Source organism: Nyctereutes procyonoides, unplaced genomic scaffold (assembly GCF_905146905.1).
Source record: "Nyctereutes procyonoides isolate TBG_1078 unplaced genomic scaffold, NYPRO_anot_genome, whole genome shotgun sequence".
NCBI lineage: Eukaryota > Metazoa > Chordata > Mammalia > Carnivora > Canidae > Nyctereutes > Nyctereutes procyonoides.
This window is the reverse complement of record NW_026575146.1, coordinates 38,244,749-38,260,238: the sequence shown is the minus strand read 5'-3', so window position 1 is coordinate 38,260,238 and position 15,490 is coordinate 38,244,749. Positions and strand designations below refer to the sequence as shown.

General features: G+C 41.7%; 1 protein-coding gene across 16 annotated transcripts in view; it reads left to right on the top strand.

The window, feature by feature from the left end:
* The window catches only part of AOPEP (aminopeptidase O (putative)), a 335,041-nt gene that overhangs the window by 67,197 nt on the left and 252,354 nt on the right, over positions 1-15,490 (top strand). For all 16 annotated transcript variants that reach the window (XR_008662500.1, XR_008662501.1, XR_008662502.1 and 13 more), the window contains one exon: positions 9,866-10,019. Coding sequence is in view for 9 of the 16 variants with exons in the window: in XM_055310035.1 (XP_055166010.1) it covers positions 9,866-10,019 (154 nt within the window). In the remaining 7 variants the exon portion in view is untranslated. The remainder of the gene's footprint in view (positions 1-9,865; positions 10,020-15,490) is intronic.

Below are 15,490 nucleotides of genomic sequence, written 5' to 3'. Positions count from 1 at the left end.
ATGACAGAAGAATTGGGGAAAGAAATCTGATATGTTAAATAAAAGCATGTATCAATCCGATGTTTCCAAATGAATGTTACTTGTCTAATGTACAGTGCAAGAGTTTAAAAGATAAAGTAAATGCTTAATAGGAAGACTTTAAGTGCCTGTTTTAATTTCCAGGGAAAGCAATAACTTTTTAAATACAGAAGATTCTGTGAGATGTTTAACTTTGCAAAGATATGGGCAGCCCGGGTGGCTCAGTGGTTTGGCAACGCCTTCAGCCCAGGGCGTGATCCTGGAGTCCCGGGTTCGAGTTCCACGTCAGGCTCCCTGCATGGAGCCTGCTTCTCCCTCTGCCTATGTCTCTGCCTCTCTGTGTGTGTCTCTCATGAATAAATAAATAAAATCTTAAAAAAAAAAAACTTTGCAAAGATAAATAATCTGCTTTCACCTCTGTAGAAGCAGAAGGGTTATGAATGGTGTATTCTTATAATATGTTTTATGAGTATTTCCAAGACTCCCCTAAGGATAAAACTGTGATGTTCCATACATTTTGTATTTAATTGACTATTCTTGAGCATGATTGATGTGTAAAAATGACTATAGTATCTTAATTTTCTTCTCTTAATTTTTTTTTATAAGAATGATTTTCCAAAATAATTAGCAAAGTTAATCACAGGTTTGGTGTAAACGGTGCCCCCCCTCCATGGACTGATTGTATCATGTTCTTCCTTTTTCCTCTTCAGTCTTCCTCCTTTGGAAGATAGAATCTTCAAAACTATTCATAGGACAGTTTTATTTTAAAAATGTGATAAATGAGAAAATCAAAGGCAATTGTTTTAACCCTCTTTAGTTAGAAGAATTTTCAAAACTAAATTTTAAACTGCCTCTTATGATTTGAAAAGTGACCCATTCCAAGTCCTTTTCATACCTAGAAAAAAATACAGTTATCTTTAAAGAAAATTTCAGTCCTGTTTTGGACATGAACATGTCTATTTGGATCTTGTGGCAGCTTCTATTATGATAAGAACAATACTTGATAAGATGTATCTGTCTTACTAGGGAGACTATCAGAGTATAAGAATTTTCCACCCTAACTAAATAATTTGAAAAGGTGATGTAGGGGTATTCAGGAACTTTCTGAGGAGGCCCAGAAGGGAGGCTAGATGGGTGGCTGCTCAAGCCTGTTCGGTTAGGGAGTGCCACTTCCTCTGGGTCCCTTCCTACCTCTCCCTCCCTGTAAGTCTTGCTAATGAATCCGGCCTGGCCGTGAAATCATCCAGTGGTGTGATGGACTCCTGGCCTTTGCAGAGGAAAAACTCTGGGTTAATTCAAGTACAGCATGCTCTCTTTGTTTTGCAGCTGGTGTAGCAAGGGAGTCTAGGGCAAGTGGATTGAATCAAAAAGGATGAAGGCATTCACTGTCTATTTCATCGAGGATGGCTCATTTAAAGTAAACACCATTTAAATAGTCTCCAAATGGCCCATTCTATATGAAGTCATACAGGATGCCCCCTTTGGGCTGTCATTCTCCTTTAAATGGATGGCTTTGTGTGCACTGCGTTTTAATGCCATTCAACCTTAAACCCCATATGTGGGCCTCATCAGGCCACAGGCTTCGGTGCACATGTGGCAGCCATACCTCCAACATTCTTTGTCTCTGCCTCCAGACAGTCAGCCCAAGCAACAGGGGGAGGGAGTTGTAAAGACAACAGCAGTTAACATTTCTTTAACACTTATTATGTGCCAATTACTATGTCTAGTGATTTCTCTGTATATTATCTAATTTAATCCTCACATAATCCTAGGAGGCAGATACTATGATTATTCCCTTGTTACAGATGAGGAGATTGATACATAGATTAAGCAATGTGCCCACACTGGGCACAATGTGGCTCCAGGTATTGAACCCCAGCAGTCAGATTCCAGAGCTGGAGCTCAATCAATGGACATATTTAGAAGAAATAAGCTCTCATCAATTCTCTTTGCAAGGTAGGCTTATCCCAAACAATAGATAATCCAGAAATTATTTCTCTTTGCCTTTGGAATGCATGCTCTGCTTTCTGGGGGCAGTAATTTCACCTTGTTATTTGTATTTTTTTGCAGTCGGGTTTGAGGATGAGATCAGGATCAGGTATTTCTTGAGCACCTAGCTCCCTGTGGCAGTGGGTAGTCTTCATACAAGATTGGGCTCAGTGGAATAATCCATTAACAGACAGCCCAAATGAGGCTTTCCTACCAGACATGCCCTCATAGTAAGAAACTAGTAAAAACCTCCCCCAGAGAGCTGGAAGCATTCAGTTGTCACAGCAGTGGCTCCAACATTCACCCAGGGTTGGGCAAGAAGCCCAGGGCTGGACAGCTTTGGGGAGCTTCTGTGAAGGGTCCAACCAGGGTCTCTGGGAAATGTGTTCCTAGCCAGTTCTTATTTGGCCCAGCCCCTTGATCCACCCCTGTTTAACTGTCACTTGGTAGCCTAGAAAACTTTTTTGCTGTGGAAACTTTAAGTGTGAAACTGTTTATTCCAAATGAGCCCTACAAATAGAGGAACTTTAAGAATCTTAAAAAATGAAAAATCTTGAGAGTGGTATAGAAGAAAATCATCTTGAGAATTTAAAATACGGATTTGGGTGATATTTTCAATATACCTATACCTCCCCCCCCCCCCCCCCCGCATCCTTTTCTTTCCATTATTTAACTTTGGCGAAGACTACAGGGGAGAATGACAGTTCTGCAAAATTTTTGCTGGACTTAATTGAGATTTTCCTATCACTTTTGCTATCTCAATCCCAAATTTTAGGTCATTTAAGGTTTCTGCCTTTAAAACAGACCCCAAAACTGGAAAACAAAAACATTGATGTCATTCCTCTCCCATCACATCTCTTTATGGCTTCCAGTACCCTCTCTACACCTCCTCTAGGATATAGACATTTTGGTAAAGGCCCTGGGACAGGATGTGATTTGGGCACTCACTATGACCTTGGGCAGGCATCAAACAGATACCCCTTATTCCATTAGGACTGTTCTCTCTGGAAAGCAACTCTAGTTCTTGCTGTTTCCACAAGTCTCTTGCCCACGTGTCAGATGTGTGTATGGTACAAGAATCGGAGAGACAGAAAAAATCAGGTCAACACTTCAATGCAAAGTGTAGGGAGAAAGCCTATTGTGTACACTCTTTCATTCTTGTCCCTCCCAGCTTTATTGATCTATAATGGACATATAACATTGTTTAGGGTGTACAACATCATGATTTGATATGTGTGTGTATTGTGGAATGATTACCACAATTAAGTTAGTTAACACATTCACCACCTCATGTAGTTATAATTTTTTTTTTATTTTGAGAACTTTTAAGATCTACTGTCTTAGCAACTTACAAATATACAATACAGTACAGTATTGTTAACTATAGTCACTTTGCTATACATTTACATCCCAGAACTTGATACAACTGGGTTGTACCCTTTGACCCCCTTTACCCATTTCTCTGCCACCTCCCCTGCTCCTATTGCTGGCAGACACCAATAATATGTTTCAATGAGATTGATGGCTTTTTAGATTCCACAAATATGTAAGACCATTCAGTATTTGTCTTTGTCTGACATATTTCACTTAGCATAATGCCTTCAGTGTCCATTCATGTCGTCCAAATGGCAGGATTTCCCTTTTTTATGGCTGAGTAGTAGTCCATTGTGCATATATACTGCATTTCTTTATCCATTCTTCTGTTGATGGACATTTAAGTTGTTTTCATGTCTTGGCCATTGTGAATAATGTTTCAATGAACATAGGAATGTTGAAATTGGGATCCCTGGGTGGCGCAGCGGTTTGGCGCCTGCCTTTGGCCCAGGGCGCGATCCTGGAGACCCGGGATCGAATCCCACGTCGGGCTCCCGGTGCATGGAGCCTGCTTCTCCCTCTGCCTGTGTCTCTGCTTCTTTCTCTCTCTCTCTGTGACTATCATAAATAAATAAAAATTAAAAAATTAAAAAAAAAAAAAAAGGAATGTTGAAATTTCATTTCTACAATCAGGATAATGATTTCATTTCCTTTAGGTATATACCCAGAAGAGACATTGCTGAATCATATGGTGGTTTTATTTTAACTTTTTGAGGAACTTCTATACTGTTTTTCATAGTGGTTGCACCAATTTACATTCCCAGCAATTATGCACAAGGGCTCCCTTTTGCTCCACGTTCTTACCAGCACTTGTTTCTTGTCTTTTTGATACTAGCCATTCTGACAGGTGGAAGATGATATCTCACTGTGATTTTTTGATTGACATTCCCCTGATGATAGATGATGTTGAGCACCTTCCATGTATCTGTTGGCAATTTGAATATCTCCTTTGGAAAAATGTCTATTCAGGTTCTTTACTCATTATTAATCATATTTTTTGCTGTTGAGTTGTATGAGTTCTTTATATGTGTTGATACTAGTTCTTTATCAGATATGTGGTTTGCAAATATTTTCTCCTATTCTGTGAGTTGCCCTTTCATTTTGTTGATGGGTTTTTGTTTTTGTTTTGCTGTGCAGAAGCTTTTTAGTTTCGTTTGATGTAGTCCCACTTGTGTATTTTTGCTTTTGTTGCGTGTGCTTTACATGTCATATCCAAAAGCATTGTCAATGTTTTATTCTTAAAAGAATTTTCTAATGCATTAGTGCCTCTTCCTTGTCTCTAAATTTCCTCTTCCTTCTGAGGTATGTCTTATCATTTTAATATTACCTCAGGACCAGAGATACTATTCTTTTTTTTTTCTTAACATCACCTTTTAATTAATCGACTGATTTTTTTTTTTAAACTAGAAAGGCACATATTCAAAGAGTCAAATGGTTCTACTGGGCTTAATAGACTCCTCCCCAAAATAGCAGTCCTCAGTACATGTACTGTATTTCTTCTGTTTCAGATGTAACTACTTTTACCTGCTTTAGCTAATTACCTGACATGTATGTCCACGTTGTTCAGTAAGATGCATGGTTGTTCAAGGTTGATCTTCCCACTCTGACAGGTAGGGACTTAGCTCTCTCCACCCCGCCATTATACACATACCCCCTTCCACAAATCCCATCTTCCTGATACAATTAATATCATGACCTTGATTAGATTAATATTCTTTATATCTGTGGTATTAAAAGCAGACTCTTGTACAACTGTGATTACATGATTATTTCTGTACAATGTTTTTCATGGAGTTAATCATTGTGTTATTGTTTGTTTTTCCTCTTTGGTTTTCTTTTCTTTCTTTCTTTCTTTCTTTCTTTCTTTCTTTCTTTCTTTCTTTCTTTCTTCTTTCTTCTTTCGATTTTATTTATTTATTTATGAGAGACACAGAGAGAGAGAGGCAGAGACACAGGCACAGGGAGAAGCAGGCTCCATGCAGGGAGCCTGACATGGGACTGGGATCTCCAGGATCAGGCCCTGGGCTGAAGGCGGCGCTTAACTCCTGAGCCACCCGGGCTGCCCTTTGCTCAGTTTTCTAAGTATTTACCAACCCCAGAGGCTTGGAAAGTTGTTTAAATCTTCTAAGATGCTCAAATACATCAGGTTTCCTGTAATTTCTCTCCTCCGACACAGTCTCTCCGCAGGCTCTGGGAGCTGCTCTGAAGAGCAGGGTTGCCCTCTCTCCTGGGCACACCGCTGGCTCCTGGGATCGCCTGCCTCCATTATTCTACAGGTTCCCTTTGCTTCTCTCTTGTATTGGCTTGCCTGCCTTCCTCTTGGTTTACTATATCTTTTTGAAGCATATTTTACATACTTAAGTAGCTTCCAGAGAATAGGATACGTGGGAGGTGAATTTTTTGTGAAACTGCATGTCTGAAAATGTCCTTATTATATGTGATTTTTTTTTTCCTCCTCTTTCTGGAAGCTTGTGGAATCTTGTCTTTGTCCCTAGGGTTCTGAATTTCATAATGATGTATCTCGATGTGGATTGATTTGTATCCAGTGTCCTGGCTATTATGTGCCATTTCAAGTTGGAAGATCATGGGCCCTTAAATTTGGGGAAATGTTCACAGTTTTTTCAGCTTATGCTTTTCTCCCTTCTGTTTTCTCTGTAATCTTTTTCTGGAGCTTCTATTAGTTGGTTATTGGACCTGCTGAGCTGGTTTCTATTTTTCCCTCTTTTTTTTTTTTTTTCTTTTTGCTCTACTTTCTAGGAGACTTCTCCAGCTTTATATTCCATCTCACACTTTTATTGAGTTTTTCTTTTCTTCCATTATATTTTTCATTCTCTTTACTTTGGAATGCTCCTTTTTTATATTATGCTATTATTTCAGCACAGCAGTACTTAGCTCTTAGTGGTATGTGTTTGGTGTTCTTTTTTTTTATTTATTTTTTTTATTTATGATAGGCACACAGTGAGAGAGAGAGAGAGGCAGAGACACAGGCAGAGGGAGAAGCAGGCTCCATGCACCGGGAGCCCGACGTAGGATTCGATCCTGGGTCTCCAGGATCGCGCCCTGGGCCAAAGGCAGGCGCCAAACCGCTGCGCCACCCAGGGATCCCGTGTTTGGTGTTCTTTGAAGTTTTCTTCCCCTTGCAAGACCACTGACCTTCAAGTTGCTTGTTTCTGTTTATTTTGGTCTCTCAGGGTCACAAAAGGGGCTTTCTAGAGGTGCTGGAGGAGCTTGATTTGTCTGCCAGCATTAAGGAATGGTGTGGGGAGGGAGGGACACTAAAATGCTGGTTGGAAGCTCTGAGTGCCTGCATAGGGCTTCTCTATTGTAAGTTTCATCATGGGCTGATATTAGAACACCTCCTGATCATTGGACACTCTGACATGAGTCTCCTTAGTTGTCTTCTCTTGAGCATTTTTTCATTCCTCTGCCTGGAGGGTAAAAGCCTGATAGCCCACATTCTGGGAACCAAATAAGAGAAGATGGCTGGTGGTCTCAGCATCTGATATGCATATGTTCATCTAATCTCATTCATTTGCCTTCAACTGTGCTGTTTCCCCCTCCTCCCCCTCGTGCAGCCCCCAGTCTAGAGGCCCTCTATTTTACTCTCTATAGAAAATGAATCTCCAGGTATTTGCTGGGGTTTGGGGGGATAGAGAAATAGCCCAGGTATGTGGAATAGGGGACTCTGTCTGGGGATCTAAGTCCTTTTTAGGTAGTCTTTCCACCAGGCCTGCTGAGCTTCTTCCACCCCCATCCTTTTGGAGTTTCTACGGGTTAAGATGAGGTGGCTCCTGTCTCTCCACTGCTAATTTTGGATTCAGGTCGGCTGTGCCATTTCCCTGCCTCCATCTGCATTAGTTTCCAGTATTGTACAGCTGTTGTCTCCTATTTTATTCTCCCTGTTCTTGGTTTATGGATTTTGAAAAAAATCATTTTACAGGGTGCCTGGCTGGCTCAGTTGGGGGAGTGTGTGACTCTGATCCCTGGGTTGTGAGTTCAAACCCCACATTGGGGGTAGAGATTACTTTAAAATTAAAAAAAAAATCCTTTCACTATCCTTTAATTGGGTTTGGGGAGGAAGCAAAAGTAGCCTCATGTGTCCACTCTTCCATTTGTACCTGAAAGCCTCACCATCACTGTTTGTTTATTGATGCCCAAGTGACTGAAGTTTTTAAAAGGGAAATTCAGTGGCCCATGGTAAACACTCCAGAATATCCTTCAGAGAAAGAATGACCAGGCCACAGCCCTTTGATTAAGTGAATTCAGTTAGTCAAGCTTTAAAACAAACCTTTCCAAAGAGTTAATTCCTCTCCCACAACTCCTTTCTTCTTCTTCCATCTGCACCGCTGCCCCCCAACCTCTCATCCTCTCATCATGTTGTCCAGTCCAAGGTGAAGTTCTTGTGGAGGAACCTTGGGGAGGTGTCAGGTTGCAGAGGATGAGGTAGTGAAGGGAAGGTGGAAAAACAAGGGAGGTGGGCTCAGTGCAGCACATAGTGTGAGATCCGTATCATGCCTTTATCAAGACTGCTGTGACTGTCTGTTGCTTCTTACTGGCTGGGGATCAGATCGGCAGTTCTCTTTAAAGCTGTGGCTTTCTTTCAAGCTCCGTAGAAGCTACACATATCACTGGTCTGGCTCCAACATTTAAAAAGGAGTGCACTTTCACTTCTTAGCTGTGGCGAGACTGATGTCAAGAGTGGCCATTCTGACTGCACAAGTAGGATGAACTTAGAGCAAGTCTGAGAGCATGGCTGCTTCTGTGATGGGCTTCCACTAGTTGTGAGCATGCCCTTCTACATTCCTTCTTCAGGGATCCCCTCTAGGGACTTCAAAACTTGATGTCATGTCATATTTATTTAAATGTGGTATCATATTTTCCCCTATGCTTACATTTTGATTTAAAGTTTTGTTTTTCGGGCAGCCCTGGTGGCGCAGAGGTTTAGCGCCGCCTGCAGCCCGGGGTGTGATCCTGGAGACCCGGGATCGAGTCCTACATCGGGCTTCCTGCATGGGGCCTGCTTCTCCCTCTGCCTGTGTCTCTGCTTCTCTCTCACTCTCTCTGAATGAATATATAAATAAATCTTTAAAAAAATAAAGTTTTGTTTTTCATTGGAGGAGTCCTGTAATGTATTTCTTTGGATCTAAGTTGGTAGAGATTCAGGGGATAATAAATAATGACCCCTCTACCTTCCTAAGTCCAGAATTAGTTGAGAGACAAAGCATAGGGAGATCAAAATCTAACCTTTATTTTTCATTTTTAGTGGTAAAACATTTTGAAAAATGTCATGTTATATCTGCTGGCCAATATGGGCATGGTTACTATTTCGATCCTGAATTTGACATCTTATCCACTCATTGATCAAATTGGACAATCGCAGGCCACTCCATGAGTGTCTGACCATCTAAAACTTTTAACAAGAATGAGAGGAATAGCTCTTGCAAAGGAGTTAGTAAGGGGCTGAAAGAGAGACGAGGGGGTATTCATGGAATGGAAGTTCCTTCCATGGAAGTGTGTTCTATTATATGAGGTCATATCAGTTTCCCTCAGGCACTCCCATCAATTTATAGCAGATGCTCAAAAAAAAAATACTGTATTAGATCAGGTCGTATGACACATTCAGATTTCAGAAACATTAAAAGCATTTTCCCATCTTAGAATTCAGGAAGGATAGTGTTATAAGCCATCAATCATTTGTTCTTTTGGTAAACACTGTCACTATGGTTTGGCCTCAGTGGTTTGCACACCCTCAGCTGGGGCGGGGAGCCCCTGCTGAAATTCCTGGCCGGTTACAAACTCATGGAGAGTCCTCAGCATCCCAGAACCTCTCCAGGCTTGGTTTTCATCTGCTCAGTAAGGAATGGGGGACTAGCCCAGTACATAAACAGATAAAAAGGATGAGGGATAAATCTAAGCTTCCACAGCTAATTAGTTTCAGAGTTGAGACTGAAACCCAGGTATCTTCCTTCCCTAGTCTCATTGTTCTCTACCATAGCCATTTCAGAGTGACTTAAATTGAATGTAGACAAAACAGTTTAGCACCAAAGGAGCAATCATTCATTTGGTCATTCGTTCATTCAGCAGAGCGTCCTTTTTTTTGTGCCAAACACTGTGCTAGGCATTAAGTATGAAGAAAACACGTTCTTGTCTCTGTAGCAGCATGCAGCCTGCCCCCTTGCATATTTGCAGCCCATATGTGACCACCTCAGTTACCACCCTTTGTTGATAGCCTACTTGAAGCGCTTTAAACTGATTCCTGGTCTTCAAGGAGATACAGAAGACCACCCTAAAACCAGCAGCCCTCTGTGCTCTCCCTGAGACCTACAGTGATGCTCCTGTGGTAGATATGACCCCCCCCCAACCCAAGAATAGCTCATACCATTTTATCACACAAGTTCTTCAAGTGCCTAGAGAGAAAAACCAAAGAGTAAGGTCCAGAAACCCTTCCTTGATTTCATTGTGGCTGTTTCTCTCCTGTTTATAGGGCGTGCAAGTTGGCATTACTATGTAACTATGCCGATGCCAGCCTCTACCTTCACGATCGCAGTGGGCTCCTGGGCAGAAATGAAGCCAGAGATCTGCTTGTCCGAGGATCTGGCAGCAGAGAGATCACTCACACCTTCCGAGGCTGACTTCAGGTCGGTATTTGGGAACTTCTGAAAAACAAACACGGAAGGGAGTGGTATGATGTGTGTATTCCAAGCACTGGGAATGTGAGTCATCCCTGCTGAGAAACTAAACCAAAATATGATTAATCAAAGCAGGAAAAACCCTACTGAGAGAGAAAGAGTCTTGAGAGGCAGAAATGTGGGCATATTATTTATGCAGAAAGAAAAAGAAAAGAAGTATATATGAAGTCCTCTGGGAAGTCAGGTACAATAGTTTTATGTTTTGGTTAAGTCAACAGGGCCCTCAGATTCAACACTTTCCTTCCTTCTATACTTTTTAACTTTGGTTTTCAGTGTTTATTTGGTTAAAACACAACTTAATAAAAAGGAGTTGCTTATCGTTGGATTACTCTGTAGGCCCCTCCACTGTAAGGGTTCCGGGGACTGCTGTTAGCAGTACATCTATAGGGACGACCTCCCTCAGTGGGGCTAGTCAGCCTGCTTTGGAGCACAGGACACAGGTAGCTGTCACAGGGTTGTGGGGTTACGGGGAACCTACTGGGTCAGGAGTCTGTTTAATTTGGTAGCGATTTCTTCTTTTTTTCAGGGTGGATCAGAGAAAAATCAGTTTCAAGTTTTTTCTTTTTTTTTTTAAGATTTTTATTTATTCATGAGAGAGAGAGAGAGAGAGAGAGGCAGAGACACAGGCAGAGGGAGAAGCAGGCTCCATTCTGGGAGCCTGATGCGGGACTCAGTCCCAGGACTCCAGGACTGCGCCCTGGGCCAAAAGCAGGCGCTAAATCACTGAGCCATCCAGGGATCCCTGAGTTTCAAGTTTTTAAAAATCAGCGTAGGCCATTGGATGTTCACTTGCAGCCTCCCCAGACGTCCAGCTATTTCTAGCTTCAGAACCAAAAGGGAGGAGGGGAATGTACATAGGAGGTACAGAGTGTCCAAAATGTGCATCGTTGTATCATGTTCATTCTTAGGACCTTTACACTCAGCTCAGTTTAATCACTTTTCCTGTTTACACAGAGTCAGTAGGTCCAGTACCTTCTGGTAGAGAAAGCCCAGAGTAATAGTAGTTCATCCTTGAAAACCAACTAAGATATGCTTTTAGTGCAGATTCCTTTAGTGTCAATTGTATTTTGCCATGCTGCTTTCAGTCTTACTGCAGTGGCTGCAGTGGTGGTTGGTACTGTTAGGACATAGAGCCATCAAGTGCTCTCCTATGATAGGCATGTCTTATTGCTTGGGTTTTGCTTTTTGGAGGAGGGGAGGTAATTTCCACTTCCTGCTTAGGAACTTGCCCATTTTAGACTATCTTCTCTCAGCTATATAGAGTGTCCTGGTAGTTTATTGGATTTTATTTATGCACGCTTCAGGGAAGAGGAGAATTGTGGACAGAAGTGACACATGTTACTTCCATGTGGGAATATTTAGTTGCATTTGAGACCTTCAAGTGATCCCTTCCTCTGCCACTGAGCTCAGATAGGCCTCATTTGGCAATTTCAGGATTTCTGTGTAGGGAGGACAGGTGCTCTGGAGAGTTACTTGGATCTTCAGTGGACTTGTTTTAAGCAAGAAATAAACTTTTTTTTTTTTTATTAAGCCACTGAAACATTGGTGTTATTTGTTATTGCAACATATCTTAGCCTTTCCTGAATTGACACAGAAGTCACTGGATGTTTGAAGTCAGGGAAAATCTTGATCTAAATGTTATCTTAGTTAGTCCTGTGGATAAGCCTAAAAGGTAGATTGGCTTTTTTAAATCTCCATTTTATAGATAAAGATACAGAGGCTTTAGGCAGCAATGTGTCCATGTTCATATCTCTACTGAGTTACAACACCTGGATTCCTATCTGGGCTTGACCCCTTACACATGTGATTCAGAATCTTACCTGGGGACTTTTTTTTTTTTTTTTTTTTAAAGATTTATTTATTTGTTTGAGAGGCAGAGCTTGACTGAGAGGGGCAGAAGTAGGGGGAGAGAAAATCTCAAGCAGATTTTGCATGGAGCCCGATGTGGTGCTTGATCCCAGGACTCCTAGCTTATGACCTAAGCCAAAAGAGTCAAACACTTAACTGACTATGCCTCCCAGTCGCCCCACCTGGGGACTTTTACAAACTGTGTATAATTTGTCCACGCCTCACCTGGAGTCTGATCCACCTTCCTGCCTGAAGATTCAGTGCCATGACTGAGTCACTGTTACTGATTGGAATGTGTTGCATTAGAACAGAAGACAGAACATGAGAGTTCTGCCTTTGAGTGTGAAGATGCTGACCGTACTGCTTGGATAGGTTTCTTGGGGCAAAGTCATACTTTCTTGCTCTGTAGCATAAAGATTTTACTTGAGGTTATCTAATTCTTCATGGTAAAGAAGCAGCCTGAGGGCTGCTTGACTATCAGAGGAGGTGTGCAGTTAAAATCCATGTGCCTTCAGGGAAGGCAAAGAAAAAAAATTGTTATTTTGTCCTTGTAGTCATATTCCCAGGGATATGAGGTTGGGGAGTGGGCAACAACCATTTCTTATGTGCTCTCTCTGCTGCCTGGAGGCCACTGAGATGGCTTTTCACTTTGTTTGCATCCATAATTGTGAAGGAGGAGGCCATGGCCACTTCAAGTGGGCATTCTGGGGAGAGACGGCATCTGAAATTCCTGTTGGGATTTAGGGGAAGGGGGTCAGTATGATTCCTTTCTTGTCCCTTAAAGTATACAGCCAGCTGTGAAACAGGCAGAAAGAGAGCAGAGAAAATGTTCTGCAATTGCCAGAAGCTGGACTGGGGAATACTCGGGTGCACAGCCTCAGCGGGCTAAAATTCCATTTCCAAGCTAGACAGATTTACCCATCCAGCTACCTGCCCAGCTGGACTGCTGTGACCTCCACAACACAGATACCCACAGCCTAACCCATGGCCATTAAGTACCCTGTCTGTAGGCAAGCAGACTGGAAAAGAGGAAAGCCAGTGTAGCCATGCCCAGCAGAGCAGCCCAAGCCAGGTCAGGGGTGCCACTTCAGGGACGCATGTCCTTGTGTTGAAACGTGAGGCCTGGGAATGGAGTCCTTCCCACACTCCCTTCTGTGTCTGACACGCTATGACTAAGTTTTCCCTTCATTTATCACTGTGCTTGTCCATCACAACTATACTGCTGATAAAATAATAGCTTGCATTTGCTTAATCCTCCCCTGGCTGTGTGCTTCATGTGTGCTGTCTTTAGTCATCAGAGGGTAGCTTTGTGTTTTCATCCATTAAATCTCTGGGTCCATACTAAGTTTGCCAACAAAGGTACTCTGAAGTGCCAACTGCAGTAGTGTTTTTGGTTATGTTCACATCTGGTCCCCTTGCCTTCCCCAGCCCCCCGCTTCTACTTCAAACCTTCCTAAGACCACCAGCTCAATTCACGTAAATGTAACTTTTATAGGGGCCTTATATACCACAGGCTTTCATTTGCCTAAAGTATTCATCTGGGTCCCAGAAATTTGGCCAAAGTATTGGTCACTGAACTTTTGATCACTGTTCATGTGGGCTAAATTATAGGAAGAACATTTCCTCTTCCAGCTCCAATTCCACACATGCTCTGGCCCTCTTTGGGTGAGCATTTTGGTAAATATATTAATTAAAAAGCACTTAGGTAAAACGGTTGAAAGTTTATTAATTTTCTTCGGCAGTAGTATAACCTTCTCCAGCCGCAGAGGAATCTTTGTATTATGTTTCACCTCTGGAGGCCTTTGTTAAAGCACCATCTTCACTTTGGGCCCATACAGTTTAAGCATGACATGGAAACTTGGATAAAGTCCAGAGGAACCCAGCAAAAATGATTTAAAGCATGGAAAATGCACACCATGAAGAAGAAAAGGCATTGAGGTTGCTCATTGTAAAGAAGGGATGGCTTGGTGGTAGAAACAGTCTTCTTGTGAGTTGTGAAGTCTATGGACAGTTGCTTGTAGACTTTGCAGGATGAGGCTCTATGTCTGTGTCTTTGAAAAGCTAGAGAAGTAGGAGTCATACTTAAATCATGGGGGAAAATGCCAGTTTCCAGTACACATTTTGCCATGAGAAAACCCTTTCCAAACCTTCCTGGCTTGGTATGATTTCTTCAGTCCTCGTGCCCTGGTGTATTTCAGCTTTCTGGCTTTTATAGCACATACTGCATTTTGCTTTGTAATATCCTAAGGAAATGTGTCCGGCTTTCAGACACGACCGCACCATGGTGTATATTGACAGCAGTGTCAGCAACTCATCAATGGCTGGTGGTGGCATTTTGAACAGTTGAGCATCTATTCTGCTTGCTAAATAAGATATGTTAATAAATTGTCTGAACATCTTTTTGTGACACTGTACTTATCAAAATTTAAATTTTTTTCTTCCAACAAAACTGTAAACTCCTCAAAGATAGAGTTGGAAATTTATTCACATTTGTGTACGTGGCATACCTTTGGAGTGCCTTGAGTAGAGCCAAGAATGCAGGAAGTAATTACTAAATAGTTGGGTTGAATTGTGAGAAAAGGACATGCAATCCCCAGGGAAACTTCCAGTGATTCCTTTTGAGCCTATGACAGGGAAACGTCTGTGTCAGCTACTTTCAATACATCTCATTCTTGAAACAAAAGGAGGGCTGAAGGAGAGAACCTCTTTAGGCAATTTCCAATCTTGTGATTACGAGTAAAACATGGTCACTCTTGTGGAGAGGGCTCTTGTAAAATAATTTCAGCCCATCAGCTGTAGAAGAGGTAACCAGTGGTCTGGTTCCCATCATTTACCAGCCTAATATTTGTTTCACCAGTTCTTCCCACTCTTGGCAATATTAATGGGCAATATCAACAAGGAGGAGCAGGAAACCAGAGAACCACAGAGCAGCTGAGCTCAGCTTCTAGAAAAATCCAGGAAATCCAGGATCCAGATTTACTCAAGATTAATGGAGTACCTGGGGAGGGAAGGTTGGGAGGGAGGAGCTTATGATGACTCACGATGTGGTGAAGAAAATAATTCTTATGCCTTAGGAATGTTACATGGATTAATCAGGATAATGCACACGAAGTGTTCAGAAAAGTTCTTGGCACATAATAAATGTTCAATAGCAGTTGTGGTAGGAGTTATTGTTTATTATTCTTACTGTCACCAGCACAGATTATTTATAAAGAACAACCAAGCATTATTATTAATCTTAACTGTTAAAATATTTACCCTGATTACGAGTGTGGGCATAGAGAAGAGAGATTTACAAATGCTTGATTTGCCGATGATAGTGAGAGTAGGTTGGAACAGGCACAGATACAGAAATGAACAGCTGAAGGCTGGTGGGAAAGGAAGCATCTTTGAGTTAATTCTGCTTTCATGGAGGACTACTGATAACATTTTATTTTATTTTATTTTATTTTATTTTATTTTATTTATTTTATTTTATTTTATTTTATTTTATTTTATTTTATTTATTATTTTTTATTTATGATAGTCACAGAGAGAGAGAGAGAGGCAGAGACACAGGCAGAGGGAGAAGC